Consider the following 27,792-nt stretch of genomic DNA (forward strand, 5'->3'; position numbering starts at 1 on the left):
CGGCTAATTCTGTTCAATGTGTGTACATTCTGAATAAATATTCTGCTATTTGTAATCAATAAATTAAAAAAATATATGCAGCATACAGTGTACAGGTATTTATCATATGACATCATCACAGCAAACAATTAGACATTGCACTGTATGAGTAATTTATCATATCTGCAACATTTTTACAATGTGTTTAATTTCATAAAATTACTGTACAATTATATTTAGATTCAAGAATTGGTGCCCTCTTTCAAAGATAAATACTGTACTATATTGCACTGTACTTGTAAATGTATATATACTGTTTGTGACTCCCACTCCTGCTAACAGTCCCAAGCAGCATTGTGTTTTTGTGATTCATTGTACAAACACATCTTCATATTCCCCTTAATTGTGTGTGATGCATGTATTTGATCTATGTATATCCAGTAGTTTATGTCATGCATTTACACTTATACTGAATTAATTGTTGATTTAAGCTATACAAAAACAGAATTTTTACCAAATACAGTAATATCTCCATTAGCCGGAATCCCTCAAACCCCGATAGCCAGAATTGGAATTTTCTCGGAAAATTATCCCCAAAGACGGAATTTTCCAGAAAATTACGGATTTGGGAACGATTTTCTGAACAAGTCCAAGAAAATTTTCCCAGTACCCGGAAAATTCTGGGGATGGAGGATTTTTTTTCCAGGTTTGAGATGAAAATCATGTACATTTTCCAGAAATTGAGAAAAAATTTCCGGTATCTGAAAAACTCCAGGGATGAAGGATATTTTTCCAGGTTCAAGAGATGATGTAATGCGCAATTTTTGTTACTTCCAAGAATATTTTTCCATTACCTGGAAAATTCCGGGGATGAGGGATTTTTTTCCAGCTTTGAGAGTGATCTCATTATCCAGAAATCTCTCAATCCCGGAAGTGCTCTGCACCAATTGTTCCGGCTAATGGAGATATCACTTTTGAAATATTACATTATATTTAGAAACTTCCATCTAATTTGGAATTCATCCAAATTCAGAAGAGGCAGAGTTCCTATTATTCTGTATTCCAAATTGTGGAAGGATTACTGCACTGTACTGTATATACTTTACATATTCTCTTAATGTATTTAAATAGTTGTACAGCGTAACCTCCATATAATGGACTTCTCTCTCCATTTAATCCGTTAGATGGGGGGTTTCACATCTAATAGACCCTCAATATAATGGACTTTCATCTCTATATACTCGAAGTTCATTAGATGGAGGTTTCACATCTAACGGTCGGACCTTCAATATAATGGACTTTCCTCTCCCTATGGTCAGTTAAATAGAAGTTTCACTGTATCAGTGATGACTGAATGTTTTAGATAATAAAATCTTCCAATAAGGAATACAGTAATATATATTTATAATTACACTGCCTGTACTGTGCAACTGCTTCTTCTCTTTTTTCCTTTATACTGTCACAACATTTCCTAAGAATTTAGCTAGTATAATCAAATCCTATTCTTAACATCCTTAATCATGTTTTATAGAATGTCCCATAATTGTCTAGGGTGAGAATGTTTTTGGTTAATGTGGGCTGTAGTGTGAAAGATAATAACTTCCTTCAAAACTTTTATGAGGTAATGCAGGTGACCTTTATAGCCATAGCACTGTATACCAGTTACTCGATGATATCACTACAGTATGTCTTATATGTTTAGAATCCATAGATAGAAACTGTGGTAAGTGGCAAAGGTTCTGCATATACCACCAAATCAGATACAGTACACAGAAATGACAATAAGAGGGCAAACACATATCATCTTTCAATCAACATTAATGTTGTTTCTCATTACAGTATAATGATGAAGATGGATAACCTTTATCACTGAAAGAAATCTGAGGTTGTTTCATGAAATTCCATAGGTAATGAAAATATCACTGGCAATCTTAAGTTCATTTAAAAATTGGAAAATTTTTAATCTATATAATACTTAATACAAAATTTACAGATGAAATGTACCATAAGGAATGGCAGTAGAAACATCCAATAGAAGGGTTTTTATAATGTAGTTAAGATGAACTGCAAAAACAATACCGAGCTTGCATATTCAATACTATTATATATTTATTACTCATCCATATTATTTAATCCTTCAATATAAACAAGCATACTGTAGCATCTTTCATAAGTCCTTGTAATTATTCATTTGAGTTTTAATGCTATTTTAATAATTTGAACATTTAGTAAGGTAAAACATGGTGGTTTATGCAACCAAAAACATTTTTTGAGGACATGATCATGTTTCATGATCTACAGTAAAAATAAATAAAAGTCTGTAAATATATGTTCGATTACCAAAGAAACGAAACATGAACTGAAGCATGAAATCACATTTTATGGCTAAGGTGAAGAGATACATGACCTGTGAGATCTCCACACTTGCATACAATCGTTCATATGGTTAAACTGCTTTCAAGCAGCAGGCAAACTGTTCTATCAAACAGTGCAGAGGCCATAGCAGCTACGTACTCGATAGAACCAGTTTATGAAGCAAGCTCCAACCCCAGCCAGTGGGTTGCTTTGAAAGTCAAAGAGCAACAGGTACACTGAAAATAACCCTAAAGCCAGGTACAGTACATACTTGTCTTAACCCCTAACCCCTGGGCTACATTTCCTTTATACAGTTTTCCTCCTGTATAAACATTGTTTCAATATTAACAACAACTTGGAAAATGAGACTTGGGTAATGAGATGGATTGCAGAGGTGGTGTGGACTTAGGCAAACCAATACTGGGAAGGTTTTACTTGAATAATACATGAAAATATGTAAGTGCAGGTAGTTTCAAAATCCACAAGTTTTACCATCATATCGCAGACTAAAATTATGAAAGGAAAGTTAAACCGAAGCTTGAGACACTTCCATCACCGCAGCTACATATCTTAACCCCACTCTGTCAGCATATCTGCTAGTCTTAGTTTTCTATATTTCAATAATTATCAGGTATTAGTACATAATATGATACACAATGTAACCATTATGACTTCATTGTGTTTCTAATTGTTTCATAATACAGTACAGTACAATACTTTTACCTACGATGAATTATTACTTAAGATTTTATTAGTTTTAGATTGTTTTTTCTTTAACTTGAACATTGCTCGTTGATGGCATAATCCACCCCCTTATACTAAGCTCACATAAACGTCCCCACTCACCTGGCTGTGAATAAAATCAAGTTAATGTATGATGAGTTGTGTTATACAGACCACAGGTACTTAAAAGCTTGTCACATTACTTATTCATTTTATTAAGACTTTATTACTTAGACATTATTTACTTCCATAAATGATGTTACATTCAATAGCCCTTTTATAAATAAATCTCTTTTGTAAATGTTGTTAGAAACTCATGTCTCACCCTACAACGTGATGCTGCCACATGTAGACAATGGCTACCAAAGGGTGGAACACTAAATCTGCAGGCAACTATATTTTCAAGCTTAAACCATTTCATAGGCATAGATAACTTCTGTTTTTTTTGCACTTGAAGCCTTGTACAGTATAGTCTCGATTTATGCGGATTTGGTTTACGTGTTTGGTCATTTACGTAGCACCTTGCCAGACAGACAATTTTTATTTACACGGTTCATTCCATCATTTACGTGGGAAGCGGCGCGGGCAGGGTGCGCACAAGGTCGCCCAGTCAACAAAACATTACCGAGTTCTTCACCCGCCACCCACCACAGCCGGCCCAAGTCAGTGATAGTGAGGATATGGACTTTGAGGGGTTTGACAAAGAGGCCCTGCAAGCCTCTGTGGTGGATAGTGATACAATTGATACAAGTGATACAGGTGAGGGCCAATAATCTGCCCTCTGCCTCGGAACCAACCCCCCATCCCCGTGTGCCCAGCCATCTTTTCTACTAACGTAAGTGTTAAAAAACCTAATATTATTGATATTTCTCTTAAATATTAATTGTGTGTGCATACCATCATAAAATTAAGATGTTATTTTTACTACAACGTAAGTATTGTGTCGGAAAAAGTGTAGTTTGGGGGTAGGCCCAGTCTCTATTTCAATTAATCCCATATGTTCTGTTATTTCGTTTACGCGTTTCTCATTTTACGCGGACCTCCACGGGTTCAATTGACCGCGTAAATGAAGACTATACTGTACTGTAGAATTTAAAAAAACAAATAAAAAATTAAACATTCAACCACCTTTGTCAAGTAACTCTCTGAACTCTGGAGACATCTGAAACATTATATTTAAACTGTACTGTATTATGTGCAGCAGCACCTCAAGTATCTAAGCACTCACATGAAGTCATGCTGATTCTAAAATTTATTTTAATTAGAAAAATATTTTCTAATACCTGTCAAACAAAGATCATTTCCAATAGCCCCCTATTCCAGTTCATCTAGAACTCAGTAGTGACAGTTTCACACTGTTTAGCCCGTTCAGCACCACTATTATCAGGAAAAGTATGTGAAAGTCATGAGATCACATAACCAATTGGATTAGGGATTCATATAAATCCTTAAGATATTTGGTAGAGCAAACATCATGCAGATTCTACTCTCAATCTATAGTATATAAGCTACAACCATCTAACTCTTCATGCTACTTATCATAGGAATTCGTACTGTTCGGTACTTTTATACAGTGACCAAAATTTATCCCCACCCCACATGATTTGCAGCACAATACTGGCTCTTCCAAAAGTAAATAATCAGAATTCTAACAAATCAGAATGTTATAAACCAGGAATGCAATACAACCTACAGTAGTTCATCTCCAATGAAGAACTTATCATAATTTACTTCAAATGAACCAGTAGTGCCATAATGAATGAAAGAATAACTGTACATTATATCAACTTTTAAAGGTTTTAAGTGTTACATTCTGATCCAGTGAGTGCATTTTCTAGTAATAATCTCAGCTTATGTTCCCCCGGGATGCAGAAAGGCCTTTGAACCACCTATCAGTAATACAAACATGGGTGGTACTCAAAATTCATGGCTATATATTCAGAGAAATTTACAGATCATCCCTACCCAAAATGCTTACCTGACTTAGCCATCGGCGCAAAATGCAATGTCTCAGAAATTCATGCAAATGACCGGGACGGACAGATTTTTCTCAGAATGTTCAATTTTCTTTTTCAGGGTAATGGAAAGTCCGGGAACGTAGATTCCCGCTTACAGGGAGATTATCGTATCAGTCTTATGCGAGAAAACACCTACAACTGCAATATTTCTTTCAGACTAAACCTTAAATGTCTTTATCAAAAGGGTCTTTGACATTTAGCTTTTTGTAGCAGTAGTCAGGGGAGAATAAGACTGGTGTTGCACTGTTAATGACCGTCACCTAGTTAGCTTGGAGCTGTGTGCATTTTGAATCTGGAATCAGGCTCATCATCATCATTCTATGGCCATTTTCCACAAATGCTGTTACCTGATGGCAGTTCTCCATGCTGCACGGTCTCTTGCAGTCTTTCTTGTCAAGTTCTTAACTCTAATATTATTTCTTACACCTTCTCCCCATGTCATTCTTGGCCAAACCCCTCCATATTTAGGCTCATACACCTAAAGACCCAATTGGTCTCCTTCATTCTCTCCACATTCCCAAACCATCTCAACCTGCCTTGATGCAGGACTTTGCCAATACAGTATTTTCAATATCTTACCTCTGAACAGGACCTCCTGTCTTTCAGTGTCACATTACATTTCCACCTCACCAGTATCATTTCAGCTTGCTTAAGTCTATTTATGTCATCCTCTTTAACTAGTGGAGGCAAACCCTAACATGCAGATAGTGTGATGGGAAGAATGTGAAGGGTGATTGGTAAACCCCTAGTGGGGAAGGAAAGGTACATCCCAGTCCCCACTTGGTACTGGTATTACGTGAGCTGCCTGGCTTTAAGGCATAGCTACAAGAAGTGTGAAAATGACACTCAGTCATCAAAGAGATCAACAGGAAGTATTGTGTAATGTAGGAAATATATGCAGACAATACACCAGCAGCAGGAGAACCGTGAGGTTTGTGGAATGGAACTTATGACAGCAACTGAGGAGTTTGAGACCAACCCAGTGTACCTAATAGTTCCCTGGCATATAATATAACCACCAGGCTGGAGTTGGAGTTTGATTCATAAATCCCCATTCAACTGGACAAGTAATTGTTCCATAGCAGTCTGTGCTGATTCAATAGTACAATAGACCTGCTACTAAAATGCAGATTAACCTCTGAACAAGGAAGGCCCTTTACAGGGGGAAGGGGGGTTTAGTGGGGAGGATCTCACAAGTCACTTATTGAATGACCAATAGGTCATAAAAGTTCATTGGTAAGCCAAGTACCCAAATAGGGCAACTTGGTAAAATGAGGACATTTAGACAAAATTTGTTCATCAGCATAAATTTAAGATCACTGTGAGATTACAAGCATTTATTATTACCATACTGTATGAGGAGTAATTTTCCTTAAGGCCCAAAATGATCATAGTCATTATGAAAGCTAACTTAAACCTGAACTTGCTTGATACAGTTTATTTCCAAAGCATTAAAGGAATTGGCTGCCATCCAAAAAAATATGTCTCATCTCCAATACCAAACAAGAGTCTGCATCCAAATGCTGTCCCACAATTTTCTGATAAGGATGAACAAGTAGCTCACAAGAAGATTAACACAACTCGGATAGCTTCTTTTTTCATTCTTATTGAGGAAATACATAGCTGCAGGTCTGCTCTCTCTTCACATGTCATCAAGAGCTGGCAACCAAAATGCCTGTGGAAAGATGTTTCTATTAGTAGTACTAATAGTTATTATAACTTTGAATTCATCATTATGCAAAATTTAAAAATAAGTAAAAATCCTAAAAACATCTTTTCATTTTGCCAACGTTCATCTTCTGAGGGAAAAAGACCAAAGTAACTCACCAAACAACCAACATGGCATATGACTTATGAACAGGCAAAGAAAACTCAATATACTGTAGTCTCTCCTCGACTTACGACGGGGTTCCGGACAGACGACCAGGTCGTAAGTCGAAAAGGTGAAAATAATACAGAGAAAATCTAAAATGGGTGTCTCTTTTTCTTCTCAGCACCACGAGAACTCTCACTTTTACGCTTGCTAGCACAATTTTAAAGGGAATTACAAAAAAAAAAACTGTAAGTACACAGCGCGATCACTAACGTTGGGACTCGAAAATACGTAATTTGAAAAATATTTTATATGACTGCGGCGGTAGTATGTCCGGGTGCTTGTAAGTCGAGGAGTACCTGTATACAGGACTGGGTATTTCCTCCCTCAGGGTGAGGGTTTCACTTGTACACAGATATCTTACAAACATATATTATTTATACATATCCTTAAATATAGGATGACTTATTACAAAGCTAATCAAAACACAATTAAAACTGCTTATTATGGGTAAGGTGATACTATACTGGCTGTGATCATGATGTAGAAATCTGCACCTCGGGCAGTTTCTACTGTGTATGAATGCTGTTATCGACCCCCAACCCCTTTATAACGACAGTAGCAATTTCTCTATAATTCCTATACTATTTAAGTTCATATGGTGCCAAGTTTATAAAACATGATCATAAAATATTAAATTATCCTGAGAAAAAAATCCCACACTCGAGCCTAGATGAGTTACTGAGTTTGTTTACATCATAGGGAAACAGGTGACCAGCCAGCCTGCCTGTCTCCATGTTGGTGTAATGGTGTCACCCAGAAGATGATTAAGAGAAGAGAAGAAGCTGTTTGTATAGTGTAGAACTACAGTACTTTTTGTATAATATCTATGTGTTACTGTATTTTGTATTTATTATATATGATGTTAGTGTTTATTAAAGCAATTTTGCTACAGTATTTTTTGGCTTTTGGAACCTAATTAATCATGTTGTCTTCTGGTACCTAACCTCCAAATTATCACGACCCCGCTGTACACTAAAGCTGTTGCCTTAGTCGAAACAGCCAATGCCCCTACATCATCACTATCTTGTATAAGTAGAAGACAATTTAATAGAGCTAACATGCCAACAAATTTTCCCAAAGAATATTTCCATCGCACCATGACAATTCCTTTCATTGTCCATTTTCTCTGTGAACTCCAAACTCGTTTCTTGCCAGCTCAACAACGTGTTCTTCTGAAGCTATGTCTTCTTCCATCTTTATTGTTGAATGACTCAGAATGGAGGAAAAAGGTTCTGAAGAACAAAGAATCAATGGTAAATGATCTTCCATCAACAGAGTGTCTTGAAACAGAACTGGATTGCTGGCGGCAAAAATGGACTGCTTGGGAGCCTGACCTCCTATACTTCCTGACAGCTACACTCAGAAAACCCTCCCCCTTTATTTTATCCAAATATATATACCCTGTACTGTATTACTGTATTCTCCAAGTCAGTGCAACCTTATTAGTCTGGGTAACATAAATATACCGGTAGTGATCACTAGCTTTGCTCAAGCTCATCCAAGGAGGGTGGAGTTAGTAGATTTTCATTGAATTGTGAAATTTTCTGTTTTGGGGTAATGGTAACAATTTTAACAATAACATGAACTTCTCACATGCAATTCCTTTTTCTAGTGAGTTTTTTATTATATTTTCTTCAAATCCATGTGTGTACAGTAGAACGTCGATTTAAAGCGATTAAATTTAAGATTATTGATTTAAAGAGACACCCACAATTAAGGACAATGTTTTAATTTAAAGCGAATCTTTCCTATTTTCAGCGAGTCAATCTGGCTCATCATATTTTAAAATTTGCGCCTAATGTTTCTCTGGGCACGCTACACTGTCCTAAGGGCAAAGCTGTAAAGTACATGTACTCAAAATAATGTACTAAATGATTATTAAAATTGTTGTCTAGTGCAAACTATAGCATGTTTATATTCAAATTAATCACTATCTTATAAGAATTCCAGCAATGTAAATTATATTCTCCCATGTCAGTTCAGTGACATTTTATAAAAGAAAAACTTAAAGTCACTCTTACGGACAGATAAATAAATAAGAACTAGACCTTGACATCAACTGTCAAACATATCACCTCACCTCCCACCCTCGCCACATCTTCCCAGCCAGTAAACAGACCATTTTGCATCCCTTAATTTTAGCTGTGTTGATTTATGAGTGTTTGTTTTACCATAATATAACAAAAAACAATATTTTGTTTATTCTAGAAGATGAGCTGAGGTGCATCTGGGTAAACTCTCAGTCTTTTTAGTATTTTGTTTCTCTCTCGAGTACCAAACTAAATTCTGCCATTGAAACAACACTTTGATTTAGTGCGCATTTGGTTTAAAGCGACCTCTCTTGGAACGTATATCATGCATTATATCGACGTTCTACTGTATACTGTAACCATTCCTTAGGATATGCACTGAAGAAACTTTCCTGTTACAGCCTTTATGAAAACAAAATTATATTTTCTGCAATGTACAGTACTGTATAGGTACTGCATTGTGTTATCAGTGCCTGAAATGGATAACAATTATTTTTTTTCACATTTTCTGAAAATCAAATTAGCTTAGCTACAAGCCTGATCATTTTCTAGGAGACAGTCTATAATAGGGGAGACCCATTAGTTTGAAGCTGAATGTCTTATTCTTTGCAAAATACATTTTAGAAGAGTCTCTTTGCAATGGGGTTTACAAAGGGAATGATGACACTTTGTAACAAAAAGTTACTAATTTTGCAGTGTTATCACATATTTTCCCACTCTAAGAGTGCATGCCTTGTAAAAAAAATCACTATGAGCATGATTCCACTCAAATAGTACCAGTGGCTATAATCTGGAGGCCTGGCACATGACCTAAAAAGGCACATCTACATACCTTAAAGAGTGAACAAACAAAGTCTGAAACATTTTATAATAGTAGTTAGTGACAGGAACTTGTAGACAAACATAAGGACGAGGTGATTGCTATAGCATTCCTTCATCTTTGATGAAGTGTCCTAATAATGAGTGATGCACAGGTAAATTGAAGAAAATGGGAAGTAAGAATAGTTGTAACAAAATAATTTCACCACATACCATATTAGTGCATCCTGAGGCCAGCATCATGTATTTTGGGTTAAACTGAACACACTGCACAGGTCCTGTGTGATCAGCATTCAGCACACATACCTGCTTGAGATAAACAGCATTAGAAGCTATAATCTGGCTAGAAACTGGAGACCAACACTTACAAGAGATATGAGCCACTCGGTCAATCAATCAAGGCACCATACTTACATCTGAGGGTTGGTGACCATGGCCCTCCACCAAGGGTGGCAGTACAATATGTTATGGTACAAAATTTGTAGTTAGAAATTACAGTACGATATTGGTGCAGTATTTATTATTTTAGGTACAAAGAATAGCTCCTGCTACACTCAAACCATTCTCTGAGTGATGCGACACAGTTCAGCCACTCAGCCAAGCAGTCACCCAGCTGACTGACACTGGGGAAGGGAGGAGGAGGCAGCACGGCAGCCCACTGCCACTGCCTCCACACATAAATATTCACTTTCCACTATTACACACCCATGCTTTTCATTTTTTTTATTTAGTTTTATATTATATTTTCTTTATTTTTAATTCACATTAGAGTAATTAAATTATATTTCTACAACTATTATAGTTTCTTTATATTAACACTGGCAACACATGTAGCCATCTCGCAGCTGACTGGCAATGTGTGTTTGGGAAGTTGTATTATTACTTATAATGGTTATTTTATATAATATTAGATGCTATTCACAATATTCATAAGTCATTCTCGGGTACTGAGAAGTTAGGGAGTAAGTATACTGTCCTAAGCTACTCATAAAAATGCTGGTGAGAGAGAGTGAGGAGAATCACCCATCATGGCAAACAAAGACTACGGTAATGCATGGTGTTAGTGCAAAAAAAAATTATTTTGGACTTTACATAAGCAAGTGGACTTCCTGGTAGCTTTTTTAGACATTAAAAGATGATTTGATAATAAATTGGGGTAAATAACCACAAAAAGTAGAGAGGGGCAAATACTCATCAGCGGTTTAAAACTGAGGTTGGCCACTGTGGCAACACCAATACGAAAACAATGTGGCCAGCCAAACCTGCCAGCTTCAAAACTAACCAGGTTAAAAAGAAAAACAGTTTTCTGGTAAATCCGGTTTCCTGGAAGCTGGATAAATGGTCTGGCACCTGTACTGTACTCAAATTACAATGTAAATATATAATTCTTTTACAAATACTGTACTACAATATACAGTACACCCATTTCCAATTATGACCTTTCGTTTTCATATGCCAAATAATTTTGATGGGAAAGCTTGAAAATGGAATCAGGCACTTCATCTTGTGTTGAACACAATTCGTTCCAGAAGGTCGTTTGTTCACCAAAAATTTCGTTAACCAAAACCATTGTTTCAATGGGATTTTGGGTAATTGGTTCCAGCTCACCGAAAATTACATACAAAGTAAAAAAAAATGCAGTAAAGTACACTTACTTTGAGGTGTGTATGTAGAAGGCTCCTGGTTGATGATGATGATGATGATGATGGGAATTAGAAGTGGGGGTGAAGGAGAAGGGAGAAGAGAAGGAAGTGGGGTTGGAAGAGAAATCACCCCATGCTTGATGCCATCATTTCACCCATAAAATTTTAAGTTCACTTTGTGTAATTCAAGAATATTTTCTTTAAATCAACACTGCGCTGCACTATATATTGTTAATATGTTAAATAAATTTCAGAATGACCAATAATTGTACTGTAAAAACGTAAAAATACTCTGTGTTCAAGAGACCCACAAGCAAGATGTTTCCTCCTCTGAACAGAGATACAAACTGAGGCCTTGGTGGGTGAGTGAAGTGGCTGATGGGCACACCAAAAACTAGTTCCCTATACTGCAATTATGTTAAATAAGTGTTAAAATGACTGCAAATTTTAATATAAAACTTGGAAAATTATTGAATAGTACAACCTTCTTGATATTTACTCCAATTCTAACAAATGTAAGCCCTAGAACCGATTTCTGTATTGGCGGACTAATCTTCCAACTGGTGAACAAGCCAAAGCATGTCGAAACATTTTCGTAAGAATTTCGTTAACCGAATTTTTGTTCATTAACCGAAATGAAGATTCTTATGGAAAGTAATTCGTTAACCGCAGCGTTCGTTAACCGAGGGACCACTGTATATATTTTTGTGGTTTCACCAATATAGGTAAACCTCAATATACGATATCTCGTTCAGCGTCATTTTGCTTTAACGGTGGGCATAAATTAAGACCACCTCGCTATAAACAGTTCGATAAAAAAAATTAGCTTTAACGATACACTATACATCAGTATCCATCAATATCCATTGGTTGGAATTTTTTATCTCTAGTACAAATAATGGATTTTACAGCTAGACCCCGACTTACGACGGGGTTAGGGACCCAAATCCAGGTCGTAAGTCCGAATGGTCGTAAGTCCGAATGGTCGTAAGTCCGAATGGTCGTAAGTCCGACATAGACAAAAAAAAAAAATAATAATAATAATAAAAAATCTACAATGAAATACAGTACAGTAAAAGTAATAAATAATGAGGAATGGATACAGTGAGACTGAGCACTTACCTTTAATGTAGTCAGCTGAATGCACATGGGGCCCCCATAATTTTCTAATTATACATGGACACTACATTAACTGGAAACGTTTCGGTATAGAAAATGCGTGTGTCATTTGGAAAAAAAAAAAAAAATTATCTATGTCGTAAGTCCCGACGGTCGTAAGTCGAAGCAGTCGTAAGTCGGGGTCTAGCTGTATATACTGTACTCAAATTAATCATTGTCTTGCAAGGATTCAAGCAATGCAAATTATAATTTTCTACATCGTCGGACATTTTATAAGGAAACAATATTTAACCCAATGCACCGCGCATCTCTCCCTTCACTTGTCAGCCTACCCACACGTCACCACACAGCCAACCAGCGCACTACAGCCCTCCTCTTGGTTCTTTGTCAATCGTAAACCCACCACTGCATTGTTCGATGATTATCGGTCAGCATCGTAGACTGTACTTATCAGTTTTTTATCTTATAATCAGATTGAACTGTGTTATGGTGACTGTGATGTGATATTTTCTGTGTTTTTGTGAAAATTATGTAAGCAGTTATCATCGTTCGCTCTGTTTTTGTGACTGAAAATGTCTGACAAGGCCAAGGCATCCAAGACAATGGTGTCTCTGAGTAGAAACTTGACATTAAGCAGCGTGATACTCCCCAGACGCTGTGTGGGAGTCAGAGTAACGTCTTCACTCCACCTAAAAGAGACCCCTTAACCTTGAAGGGGACACGTAATGATGACCAGGCTTATTCTTCAGGATGTGCTGAGCGTTGTTTAATTGTTTTCTATTGATTTAATAAGTGTAGGAATTTTTTTGTTGGTGATAGATGTGTGTTTGGGGAATGGCTGGGAACGTATCCCATTGAACCCCATGTTATAATGTTCCCTATCTATGATATATCACTTAGCGATGGGTTTTCAGGAACCTAACCCCATCGTTTATCGAGGTTTACATGTATACTGTAGTGCATCAAAACTAGACTTAAACTCTGTTGAATAAAAATTTTATGGGTAACTAGAAATCTAAAAAGATGCTAGAATAAAATCCCATACCAGAATTGGTAATACAGAATATATATTAAAGTCTTACCTTGTAGCCTGTTTCAGCATTCCAGACATGGACTCTGCCATCTGTAGAGCCACTGAAGATGAACTGTGAGTCTGGACTGAAGGATGCCTCAAGTGGGATACCCTTATTGTTCAGGTGACCCTACAAGTACAACACGGGAATATATCTATATCTTGTAACTTTCCCCTGGTTAAGAACCGGTAAACCCTAAGCTTGTCTTATTTAACAATTGTGCTACTTCAAATAACATTAGCATACAATCTATATGAAAAATAAATAAATAAATGCAGTTAAAACCATTAAGGAAAAGTCAAAAGTCCCCAGTGCATAAGTTGTTCCTAACTTTCAATAAAAATATATTTGGTATTAATGAGAATCCTTCTAAAATAAATATATCTTTCAAAATCTACAGGTTCAATAAGAAGTATGAACCATGTACCATCCATGCAGATCAGTAAAGAAGGGAGAAAAATACTACACCAAAGTAACCAAAGAAGGATCCAATCATCAACATTATCTAACCAACAGCTCCAAATAAATAAGGGAAACAAAGTACAGTACAGTACAGTATCCCAAGTCATCCATTAAGATAATCAAGGAGTCCAATGTCTAAATACAAGAGCCCAATCCACCTATGGAGTGGATGAGTAAAACCCAGATAGCTTACAAGTGTTAGCTATAATAAACAAATTCAGAATGGATTGAGCCCCAAAATACGAGTCCAAGAAAAGGAGAAATTTTAACTCCATCTCTGGGTAACATTCAATGTTCCAGCAATATTTCTGGCATTGACACAGCAAAAAAGCACTTTAGCAAGAGAGGATAAATAATTCAACAAACTAATTTCAAGCTTTCATCACTACAAATACTTACAGCAAATGTTTTGAGAGGTGTCCCTTGAAAAGCATCAACTAATCTGATGACTGAACCATTAGTTGATGTAAGAATTGTCTTGCCATCAGGACTGAACTTGATACCCGTCCAGTCGCACTCCTTTTCCATGGATAGCTGGAAAGTGCTGAATGGACCCTTGTCAAAAGACCTGCAACACCAAACTTATTATCAGGACCTTGGAGGCAAATACTACTGTAAATCATGGCAATGCAAAACATATTATGAGGATGATTGGCAAAAATTAACAGGTGCTTCAATGTAATCAAAATGTGCAGGTATAAAATGCTTAGTCTCCTGATAATAGAATTTCACTTTCAACAGGAAGATTTTTAGCCAATAGTATATGAAAAATGGAAAACTGAATGATGAAATCCCACATAGGATGCGAATGATCCATCAGAGAACACAACTACCAAACTTCTTCTCTGTGCCCATAACAGTGGTGTATAGTACAGGTTGTACCTCTCTAGTCCGGCATTCTGTGGTCCGGAACGATTTTAGTTTGTCCAATAGGTAGATAGGCAGCTTTTTTTTTTTTTTTTTTTTTACTTATCTGAATTATTATTATTATTACAGGAGTATTAAATTTTTGCTCCTCAGGCCCCAATGTGGGTCAGTGACCTATGCCCGGGTGGGCTAATCCCCTTAAAAAAAACAACAAAGCCGCGGGAAATTAAGGTTTGTTTACATCCGGCAGTTCGGCTGCTCTCTCTCTCTCTCTCTCTGCTTGTCTATACAGAGTACAACATTTAACCCTTCAATATATATGAGCAGTAAATAAGTGTTGCTTTCATATTCTTATGTAGAGTAATGACGATATGTTTTCACATGTGCGCACTTACATACGCGCAGTCTCACTTTTTTTTTACCATTAATGGTTAGCTACTTATATTGTTCCATTATTAACATTAAATAACATTACAGGTACTTCAAACAACCATATTAATATTTTTACATTAATTTTACTACAGCTAAAATCAGGGTCTTATTTTCTTCAGTTTTATATGTAGAACCAATCAGTCACTGGTTTTGTAAGCTTTAACATAAACAATGCCGGCAGCCGTCTCGTCTCCTCTAATATTCCACGTATTATTAATAAATTGTATTGTTAATTTTGCACACACAAACATTAATTCAATAAAAACAAATTCAGAAACATTAATTAAAATATATATGAACAGTAAATAAGTGTTGCTTTCATATTCTTATGTAAAGTAATGACGATATGTTTTCACGTGTGCGCATGCGCACTTACATACGCGATCTCTCTTTTTTCTTTACCATTATCGTTAGCTACTTCTATTGTTCCATTTATTAACATTAAATAACATTACTTAAAACAACCATATTAATTTTACTACAGCTACAGCCAAGGTTTTATTTTCTTCAGTTTTATATGTAGAACCAGTCAGTCACTGGTTTTGTAATCAACGAAAACAATGCATTGTCATTTCCTCGTGTGTTTTAATATTCTACGTATTATTAATGAATTGTATTGCTCATTTTGCACACAAAAACAATAATTCAATAAAAAAGACATTCAGTAATAAACAATAATGAATCTTTTGTACTTAAGAGAAATGACGCTGTTTACACGATTATGCACGTCGTCTGCACGTTGGCGAGCCGTTCAAACCCGTCGAAATACAAGTTTCTGCAGTCAAAATTTGTATTTATTTATTTTTTGTGTGTTCCAATAAAATACATTAAGAATTAAAAACTCGCAAAATTTGAGAAGCTACTATACGACATTTAACCTTTCAATATGTCTTCAAAGAGACCATGATGCAGAGAAAGTGGTGCTAGTGCTTCCAAGCATAAGCACAAGTCACTATCTATCCAGGAAAAGGGTGAATTTCCATGGTCAGGCACCGATCAGGTCCCGAGGTTGCAGGACTAGAGAGGTACAACCTGTACTGTACTGGAATATGTCCAGTTTTCGAGAATCTCCGGTTTTCTGTGTCTGTACTGTACATGTTTACTGTACTGTACATGTATCTTCTAATGGAACAGCAAACAAAGTGTTCATGGCAAAAAATAAAGTCATAATCTACTGCAAATAAAAAGTTTTCCTGAAAAGTAGATGTTAAATAACTCTTGCTACTATATAATGAATAAGTTAGTCCAGTTAAAATAATTCAGTTTACAATGTAGCTGATGAGTGAGATAGATTTGTTGAATGCTGAAGAGCACAGTACAATAATCATCACCAAAAGAACATGAATTATTTTTGCTTTTTTTCTACAGAATCATTCCTGTGGGTGGACTGAGGCTAACAAGTCTACGATTATGAGATACTAATACACCTTACCTTAAATCATACAACTTGATCATTCACTAATACACCTTACCTTAAATCATACAACTTGATCATTCACTAATACACCTTACCTTAAATCATACAACTTGATCATTCACTAATACACTTTACTTTAAATCATACAACTTGATCATTCACTAATACACCTTACCTTAAATCATACAACTTGATCATTCACTAATACACTTTACCTTAAATCATACAACTTGATCATTCACTAATACACCTTACCTTAAATCATACAACTTGATCATTCACTAATACACCTTACCTTAAATCATACAACTTGATCATTCACTAATACACTTTACCTTAAATCATACAACTTGATCATTCACTAATACACCTTACCTTAAATCATACAATATGATCATTCACTAATACACCTTACCTTAAATCATACAATATGATCATTCACTAATACACCTTACCTTAAATCATACAACTTGATCATTCACTAATACACCTTACCTTAAATCATACAATATGATCATTCACTAATACACCTTACCTTAAATCATACAACTTGATCATTTCAGAATTGATTCCTGCAGCAAAAATGAGACCTTCAGGATCAAAGGCAGCAACTGGACGACCACCAACATGCATCATTCCCTGACAGTTTGGAGAACGCAAGTCCCACAGTCTCAACGATTTGTCCAGAGAACCAGAGATGAAAGTGTCATCAATGGGGCTCATACTTAAAGTTATCACTCTGGAAGTAAAAAAAATTTAATGTCATATGAAATCCCATTTTATGCTCAGGATCACCTGCGAGAATGCAAAACAGAACACCTTGAAAGATCCAGCCTAGTACATTACTCTACAGAGAGCTATCTGCATTACAGAATTGTACTGTGGAAAGTACTATGGATTAGCGATAAATATAATTTGTGAAATACGTACTTAAAAAATTTCATGGTCAAATAGATTTAAAATACAATTTCTTCTCTTCCTTCACATAAACTGGCCTAATCCTGATAAAGGCAAATTACAGTACTGTACTGTACCTTCACATTACAATAAGAAATACTCACGTTCATCATGCTGAGTGAATTTGTATTGATAAGTTATATTACTTGTTTACCTAGCATGAGGTCTACTGTATTGAGCACGTCTCAACCATTCACTTATCTTTTTTATCTTATTATCTATACAAAATGTGTATAAAGTACCTGTATTCATATCACAAACGTAAAGAACATTTCTCAATACTGTAGTACTGTATTACACTTGCAGTGAAAGAGTAAAAAAAAAAAATTACAAATGAATCAAAACACTTTTGTTTCTCTTTTGAACAGTTTAATAACTTATGAAAATGACTGTACAGTACAGTACAGTACTCTCTGAAATACTGTACTGCCACATAGAATGTGGAATTTAAAATAAACGTTTAAAAGAGACTTACTTCTTTGTGTGGCCTGGAAAGTATCTGATATATTTGTTGTCGTGTAGAGATAGGTATCTGATGGTATCTGCAAAGAAACATTAACAAATGCTGCACAAATTAATACAGTATTAATAACTGTCAGTTTCAAATAACTCATTAAATACTGAAGTGAAAAATAAATTTGAAAAACTGAACCTATACTGTACCATATATTATGACCAAGGCTAGAGGGAGTGAAAAGGCAGCACTGGTGGGGCGTGAGGAGACAACACTGGGGGACTTCTTGAAATAGATGTCCAATGTAGACTGCAGTTTGTTTTATATTTTCATTATAAATTTCTCTGTAGCAAGCAAGTGCATCTTGGATCATTCTGTCAACTTTGGCATAATGCTCATAATTTTGATCCATGCCATCAAACATTTGCATTCCTTTATTAATTGTAGCAAATGCCTCTGCCATTTGTTTCACTGAAAACTTTTTCGGGGGTGCAGGTTCTTCTTCTACATTTTGTCTCTCTTCTTCCTCTGCAATTTTCTGTGCATCTAGTTCAATAAGATCCTCGTTACTGAGCTCTTCTGCTACACTTTCAACCAACTGTTCAACATCTTCATTATCAATTTCTAACTCCTGCTGTTTACCTAACTCCACTATCTTGTTACTAATATCCGAAATAACTTCATTTTCATTAAATCCTTTGAAACTGTTCACATATCTTTTCAGGATTTTCTTCCACATTCCATTCAAGCAATGTTTTGTAACCTGATCCCATGCTGCACTAATGTTCTTTATACATGACAAAGCGTTGTACTCCTTCCAAAACTCTCTGAGCGTTTTCTCACCTTCAGTAGCAGCAACAGCCTGAGCGAAGGTCGTGCGTAAATAATACGCTTTAAAGGCAGCAATAGCACCTTGATCCATGGGTTGGATGACAGAGGTAGTGTTAGGTGGAATGTACACTACCTTAACATCAGGGTGCATGTCGTCCAGGTGTGGTGGGTGTCCCGGAGCATTATCCAAAATCAGCAAACTCTTGAATGGAATCCGTTGTTGCAGACAATACTCCTTGGCTCGTGGAATGAAACAAGTCATGAACCAATCCTCAAACAGTACTAAGGTCATCCAGGCTTTCTTATTACTGCAATAAAACACCGGCAGTGTGTGCTTGCTAACATGTTTAAAAGCCCTGGGGTTCTCTGAATGATAGATCAAGAAGGGCTTTAGCTGGAGACCAGCAACATTCCCCCCAACAGAAGTGTAATTCTGTCCTTGAATGCCTTGAATCCTGGCATTGTTTTCACCTCTTTGTGGATGCATGTAAGCTCAGGCATGCGCTTCCACAATAATCCAGTCTCATCCACATTGAATATTTGTTCAGGCAAATAATTCCCTTCCACAATCACTTCATCTAACTCCTCCTTAAAAGCTTCGGCAGCACCAACATCAGCACTAGCTGCCTCTCCACTCACCTTAACATTGTGTAGACTGTAGCATTTTTTAAATCTATCAAACCACCCATGACTTCCTGTAAAGGTTTGATCACATTCATCTCCTACCTGCTCCTTCAGGCTTTGGAACAGGCTTCTTGCTTTAGCCTGTATGGTTAGAAGACCTAAGGGTACACGCTTCTGTATCTGGTCTTCTATCCATATCACCAATAATTTTTGATATCGTGAATAGGACCTTGTCTTTTCTTTGAAATTATAGTTCCCTTTATAGGTGTTGTTCCTTTCACTACATCACGTTCCTTGCCCTTCAGAATAGTGGATATGGTCGAGCGTGAGAAGCCTAGGTCACGTGTGATTGTTGCTACAGTTTTTCCATTCTCATGCTGTGTTATTATCTTCATTTTCAACTCAAAAGTAATTGCCTGTCTCCTTTTCTTTGGAGCACCACCAGCACTCTCACTTTTACGCTTTCCAGTCATTATAAAGTCAATTAAATACGATAATAATGAAAGTTCACAGCGCGATCAGTATAGGATACGATAGCCAAACACCAACTAAGCGCTCCACTGAGTGAGTGTACCCACGCGGCGACCCGAGACGCGCCACCCTCTCGCCCGGGACAGAAACATTTCGGTTTAGAAAATATATTTGGTCACGGCTGCCGCAGTCGTATGTCCAGACGGTCGTAAGGTCAGAGCAGGTCGTAAGTACCGGTATATATATGTATATATATATGTATATATATATATGTATATATATATGTATATATATATATGTGTGTATATATATATATATATATATATATATATATATATATATATATATATATATATATATATATATATATATATATATATATATATATATATATATATATATATATATATATATATATATATATATATATATATATATATATATATATATATATATATACACACACACACACACACACACACACACAGTGACCCCTCGTTTAACGAACACCTCGTTAACGTAATTTCATTAACGAACTGCCTTCCATAAGGATCTTCAATTAGTTAACGTAAAAAATTCGTTAACGGGTTCTTACGAACCGACCTCAACATGTTTTCGCTTGCATTGACTGCAACCAGCTTTAGTATCAGTCCCAATACATTAATCGGTTCTAGGGCTTAAATTCCTTACTATTTTAGTAAATATCAAGAAGTTTATACTATTCAATAATTTTAAAAGTTTAATATTAAATTTTTTAGTCATTTTAACAATTATTGAACATAATTGAAGGTAAAGTGACTAGTTTAATGCGCGGCATCCAGCCTCTTAACACAGCAAACAGGCATTAGTCTTTCTCTGTTTTCACTGTAGGTAACATCTTGCTTGAGACTCTATTCAACTAAACGCTTTTTTTCTGTGTTTCCAAGCAAATTATTGGTCATTTTGAAATATATTTTATATATTGACAATATATAATGCAGTGCAGTGTTGATTTAAAGAAAATAATCTTGAATTACACCAGAGAGCTAAAATTTTATGGGTGAAATGGCGCCATGGGGTGACCCCAATGCCTTCTCTTCTTCCTTCTCCTCCACCCCCATTCTAAATCCCATCATCATCATCATCATCATCCAGGAGTCTTCTACATACACACCTCAAAGTAAGTGAACTTTTCTACCATTTTTGTTGAATTTAGGAAATTTTCGGTGAGCTGGAACCAATTACCCAAAAACCCATTGAAACAATGGTTTCGGTTAACGAACTTTTCGGTTAACGAACGACCTTCTGGAACAGATTGAGTTCGTTAACGGAGGGGTCACTGTATATATATATATAATATAGTCGATGTGCAGTTTAAAATGTTACTAACTTCAGTTCTATAGGAGACAAAAACAATCTGTAAAATGTGATAGAGAGGAAATTTATTCAAGTTTAACACGAACAAAGAAATTTATTTATTCAAATTTCTTATTTATATTTTTAAATGAGGTTTTCCCGGACCGATGGATCGGAAGAGGTAAATCAACCGCTTGGCCAACTCGCTCGCCAGATTTGTCTCCACTGGACTTCTTCCTATGGGGACATGTCAAAACATTAGTTTACTCATCAAAACCTCGCTCTTTAGGCGATCTTTGTGCAAAGATAACTGATGTGATCGGTGCCATAGCGGAAACACAATTACGGAACGTGTTCATGGAACTTCAAAATCGTATTAAGCTTTGTATCCGTAATGATGGTGGATATGTTGAAAATTAAAATCCTAAGATTACAGTTGTTAAATCTTGAATAAATTTCCTCTCTATTACATTTTACAGATTGTTTTTGTCTCCTATAGAACTGAAGTTAGTAACATTTTAAACTGCACACAGACTTTATAGACACCCTGTATATATATTAGCATTCCAAGAGATTGCATTAAATTTCTGATGCAGGGACATGCGTCAGGCATGTGGATGGGTAGACTCATAGTGCTTGTGACCTAAGATTGACCACTTCTGTCCTGGTGTAAAAAGGATAATTTGAAGATACATTACAGTATAACTAAATGGCTTTAACCTTGAGTGGTCACTAATATTTTTAAAGTTCCTTCTTCAGGAACTTGGTTGAAATGGGAAGGCATAATTCAGTCATAAAAAGATACAGGTAGCTTATAATCACAAAAATATAATTTACTGCCAGTCTACATACCATCGATTTTTGTTGAACTGTAGATTGCAGAATTTTTGGCATGTGTGAAATGAATGAGATCAACTCCATATTTCTTGCTGTTTAAAGTTCGCTTAGATCTGTAAGACAGGAAATGTATACTAATTAAAACCTATTACTGTAATGCACTTTTTTTTTAGACAAAGTAGTACACAACATGATTAAAGACTGTTATACTGAACAGTGCAGTAATATATATAATGGAGGTCACATTTTTTGTCCATTTACTCACTATACAGTACAGTACATATTATAGTCAAACAAAAACTTCTACTTATTGCCAACAAAATATAACATTTCTCTGTGGCTGTAAATTTTTTCCACTTGTACAACAATCAACATTGCTCCTTGTGAGAGGTTTGAATGATAGACCACGTTCTTTGTAGACTTTATTCTTACAGCGTCAGCTGGTGACTGACAACCAGGCGCTGCCACAGACAAGCTCCCACCTCAACACATGGGAAAACATATCGTATGATGGTACTCCATTTCACAATCTTACACTCCTGTAAATGCATGATGCACAACCTAATGGGATCCTTGTCATTCTATACCATTCTAAAAAAGCTTAGACCTATAGATATTTTTGCAAATGATGATGGTAAATGTCCCATTTTAAGTAGTTTTGATTCTTCTGCTACATGTTGTGACAATAATGATTAAACTGAAGCTGTTTTTGTGGCTGTGTTAAAGACTTATCTTTTCAGATTCTCAAACATCAATGCTTTAGCTTTCAAAACATATAATTTATTACTTACGGTAGATTTTCAGTTTTGGCTCTCGGGTTGATATTTTCATGAAATGAAATGAGACACCCTGTACTGAACTTTATTTAGGTTAGGATAGGTAAGTTAAGTTGGTTCATGAAATGTAGCATTCACTGGGAACGGTTGTATGTAAACAAGAAAAATGTTGTCGGCAGGACAATGCAAGTGGAGGAAGATTAGTCGTCAGGACGAAAAAATCAGGAAAATATAAATAGAGAAACAATAATTCCTGCAACAAATTTGCAGTGTTCTTGACATTAGGAAGAAATTGATTTTAATACATATCTAGTCAAATCTCAGGGTACCTGAATTACTCAAACTTATTTTCCCAAGATTCCTTACCGGGTATACAAAACTGGAGAAGAAAATACAGTAAAGACCCAGTAGAAGACAACCACCAAACTCTGTATGTATTGATTTGCATAAAGGGAGATAGATAAAAAAATACTGTAAGAATACTTTACTCTAGCATTTTTGTTGCAAATTTATATACTTAGCTATTCTTTTTATTTCACTTAAGAGCATGCTCACACTTTTGAGTTGGAATCTATCAGTAGTAAGACAGTTTCTCCATGTGAAGGATACTCTTTTTCAGAATTGCAAACATTCAAACAAATGTTTGCGGATGACGCAAAGTTATTTCGGGAAATAACTTGGATCTCTGTGAGCTCCGAGAATGGTCGAAGAAATGGCTGCTGAGATTCAATGTCACGAAGTGTAAGAGGATGCACCTGGGGCGTACCAATGGTAAGGAGGCATATCATATGTCCCAAGAGGATGAAGAAACTGCACTATTTGAGACAATGCGAGAAGGACCTAGGTGTGTATGTTGACAATGAGCTGAAGTTCTTGGGCCATTGCGAGAAGGCAAATCAGGCAAATAAATTATTAGGTCTTATAAGAAGGTCGTTCAGATATCTAGACGGTCAGTCCCTTGTAACGATCTTCAAGAGTGAAGTCCTTCCCCATCTGGAGTACTGTCACCCCGTCTGGTCCCCAAGATATGCTAGGGACTGTCAGTTGGTTGAAAATGTTCAAAGGAGGGCCACCAGACTGGTGCCTGCACTTCGGCACCTCAACTACCCTGAGAGATTGGAGTGCCTGAACTTGCCTAGCTTATACTACAGATGGGAAAGGGGCGACCTAATTGAGGTGTATAAGCATCTCAAGGGGCACTACTCAGTCGAGTGTCCATACTTGGAGCTGGCAGACGCTCGCCCCACAAGGGGTCACAGCTCAAGATTGAAGAAGCCGCAGGTCCAGAAAACTGTGAGGGCAAACTTTTCGGAGTGAAAGTTGTGAACTCTTGGAACAATCTACCAGAAAGTGTTGTGACGGCACCGAGTGTAAGCTCTTTCAAGACAAGGCTTGACCAACACAGGAGCCGGTGCATGCCCAGTACTTGCCAAAAGTGCGTAACAGAGACATGACCGATCGCCTATGACCAATCGCCCAAGCGGCTAACGAGCCGATCAGTGGTGAAGAGGATAAAAGTAAAAAGTAAAGTAACTAATGTGTTTTTTGTAAATAACACCACTGCAATTGACATTTTCAAGGCCTATGGTGTTGTGTAAACTTCCATAACGTGTCCAAAGAGCGGTGCAGTAAGGTTAAGTTAGGTTAGGCAAATTTAGGTTAGATTAGGTTAAGTTTAGTCAGGATAGGTAAAGTTAGGTTAGGTTAAATTTGGTTAGGTTAGGTAAAGTCTGGTTAGGTTAGGTAAAGTCTGGTTATGTTACGTTAAGTTTGGTTAGGTTAGGTTAAGTTTGGTTAGGTTAGGTTAAGTTCGGTTAGGTTTGGTTCGGTTAGGTTAAGTTTGGTTAGGTTAGGTTATGTTTGGTTAGATTAGGTCAAGTTTGACAAGGTTTGGTTAGTTGTTTGCATATTTTAACCCACAATTTACCTCTACTTCAAAGCCCTTTATCACTTTGCGCTTTCAAAATTTTAATTTCTCAGGTAAAAATTAAAAATGTAAATAATGAACAAATATAAATTTGCAATAAAAATACTATAAAGTAAATCTTTGGCTAATATGAAGGACTTCACAGACAACACGTTATTTGTTTTGATGTTGATATTCTTACTATATTTTCATCGGTGAATTCTGATATAATAATCATTTTTATGGAAATTGCTTCAGTTGGTAGATAATTAACCTACCATGTATATACTAGTTTGTCTGGTGCACGATACTTTGTCTTTCTTGGCATGATGCAGCAATACACAGTCAATCATCTCCGGTCGACACCAGTCGCCAGTGTTCGACACCAGTCGCCAGTGTATGTTTATAAGCCATACGGATTGGGTCGCCGCTCTCACATCCACAAAAAAAAATTAAAATAACACCATATAAAAGTAAGTTCTTTCTGTTCAATATGCTGGAGGTTCAGAGAGTTGAACTTCACAGCTAGTAAGTTAGGTAAGGTTAGGTTGGTTTCTTAGTTAGGTTAGTGAGGTCTTCTAACAATGCATCTGCCACTTGTTTTTCTTATCAACTTAGGTTTAATTTAGAAATAACCATATCTAGTAAAACTTCAGTTTCAGACAATATGCCCTAATAGTTGAGCAATGTGTTTTTCCGAAGGTTTAGACAATTTTAAGACACTTTTTTTCTATGAAGCATCTGTCACAAATGGCCTAAAATTACCTAACCTAAACTCCTAACCAGGGGCTTTGTCCCCCCTGGTATATTTAGGTAATTTCCGGGGTAATCGTCATCGAAGTGTCTTAAAATTGTCTAAACCATCGGAAAAAAACATTGCTCAACTCGAGATCCATTTTGTCCAAAACTGCAGTTATACCCCACTTTCTAACACATTTGCCATAACTATGACAGTGTCCTGTATAAAACATGCAGTGATATTGCAGTATTTTTAAATTTGCTTAATATGAAAAACCGGCGGCTGTGAAGTCGTAAATATTTACCATTCTTTTTTTCTCTATTCCTATATGTAAATTAATGTAGTTCAGTGGTTCATCTCTACCGATTGTTTTTTTGACTTAGATTAGGGTTTTAAAAAGCTGCAGAGAGAGAGAGAGAGAGAGACCCACTCTCTGATAGATCAGAGAGGAGCAAAGTTATAGCACCAGCAATAAGGTGGCACCCCATCACACCTTTACGTACGTTCAAACTAACCTACAGAATAGAGGTGAAATCCGCTGTATCTTCCATAACTTGAGAACAACAACTAGACAAAGGGGGTTTGTGCCTCCCATACTTACGTGCCCTTCTCACAATCATATATCACGATCTGGTCATCGTCACTAGATGTTAACAACAGATCTCCACTGGGCGAGAAGTCAATGTTATTTATGCGCTCTGTGTTGTCGCGGAAAAGCTTTGCCACCCTGAACGACCTAACGACGTGATCTACCAGCTTCATTGTCAACAGAAGAGGAATAAGGTGACGTTAGGTTATCATGAGCATGAAGCAGAATTCGGCTTTTGTTGTCATTTCTGGAGGTGGGTGCGTTCAGCTGTACTGAGCTCTGATTGGTGGACCTGAACTAGGTTTGTTAGACATATCTAACGAGAAAAATTTAAATATCGTTGATTGGCACAGTAATAAGAAAACCTTGTATATATTATATTATTTAAAATTAAAAACTGAACAAGCAAAATTGGAAACGCCATGACTTGGTTGAAGAAAATTCATGATTTATTTCGTATAATTTGTTTGTATTTACTTTTACTTTTATCCTCTTCACCATTGATCGGCTCGTTAGCCGCCCGGGCGATCGGTCACGTCTCTGTTACGCACTGTTGACAAGTACTGGCATGCACCGGCTCCTGAATGTACCTGAACCTGCTCCAGTGTTGGACAAGTCTGGTCTTGAAAGAGCTCACACTCGGTGCCGTCACAACACTCTCTGGTAGATTGTTCCAAGAGTTCACAACTCTAACTCAGAAAAAGTTTGCCCTCACAGTTTTCTGGACTTGGGGCTTCTTCAATCTTGAGCTGTGACCCCTTGTGGGGCGAGCGTCCGCCAGCTCCAAGTAAGGACACTCGATGAGTAGTGCCCCGTGAGATGCTTATACACATCTATTAGGTCATCCCTTGCCCGCCTGTAGTATGAATTACATTTTGATTTCTAGGAAAAATTGGCGATGAAATTATTATTACCCAATAATAATGACTACATCCACTTATATTAACAAGATGGGAGTTTCCTGCACAGTTGCCAAGCCGTTCAGTATCCTCGCAAGTAAACAAACGAAACTTTGAGCTTTGAATGATTGATGGCTTTGTTAAACGCATCCATAATGGCAGGAAATATTTTGTTTAATATTATTACTGTTAGCCACAGTACGGATATAAAATACAATTACTGTTTAAGTATACAAATACTACTCTGCCCAGTAGGGTAACAGATCACAAACAAAACTGACCTCTTGTGTGCAGATTGATTTATTTACATTGGAAAACCTTTTGGCTGATGACTTACCATTTTACATGGGTCAGTACAGGAGATAACTGCGATATTCGGTAAGGTTACATTGGACAACACCCTTCTCACATCAGACAAAATCGGGTATCGAACCCGGGTCTCATATTGAGAAGCGCGCAGCCCCTGACCACAGTGCTTTATCATCTCCACTCTAGTCTAGCCAGTGAGATTTTTTTTTTACTAATAATTTCACCACTTATCAGATTACTAGTAGCTGGTTG

At 36.6% G+C, this 27,792-nt stretch overlaps 1 protein-coding gene across 1 annotated transcript; it reads right to left on the reverse strand.

Annotated features, from left to right (window-relative positions):
* Window positions 1–6,675: 6,675 nt before the first annotated feature.
* LOC121854266 (WD repeat-containing protein 82-like) lies at window positions 6,676–26,681 on the reverse strand. The gene is made up of 8 exons (XM_042348810.1): window positions 26,345–26,681; window positions 22,338–22,435; window positions 18,246–18,312; window positions 17,349–17,552; window positions 14,497–14,665; window positions 13,645–13,764; window positions 10,014–10,106; window positions 6,676–6,750 (listed from the first exon to the last, which is right to left on the reverse strand). The coding sequence occupies exons 1-8, from the start codon at window positions 26,503–26,505 to the stop codon at window positions 6,718–6,720; spliced, it is 945 nt and encodes a 314-aa protein (XP_042204744.1). The 5' UTR covers window positions 26,506–26,681; the 3' UTR covers window positions 6,676–6,717.
* Between the last annotated feature and the right edge of the window lie 1,111 nt (window positions 26,682–27,792).

This window comes from Homarus americanus, unplaced genomic scaffold (genome assembly GCF_018991925.1).
Source record: "Homarus americanus isolate GMGI-L3 unplaced genomic scaffold, GMGI_Hamer_2.0 scaffold54443, whole genome shotgun sequence".
NCBI classification, from domain to species: domain Eukaryota; kingdom Metazoa; phylum Arthropoda; class Malacostraca; order Decapoda; family Nephropidae; genus Homarus; species Homarus americanus.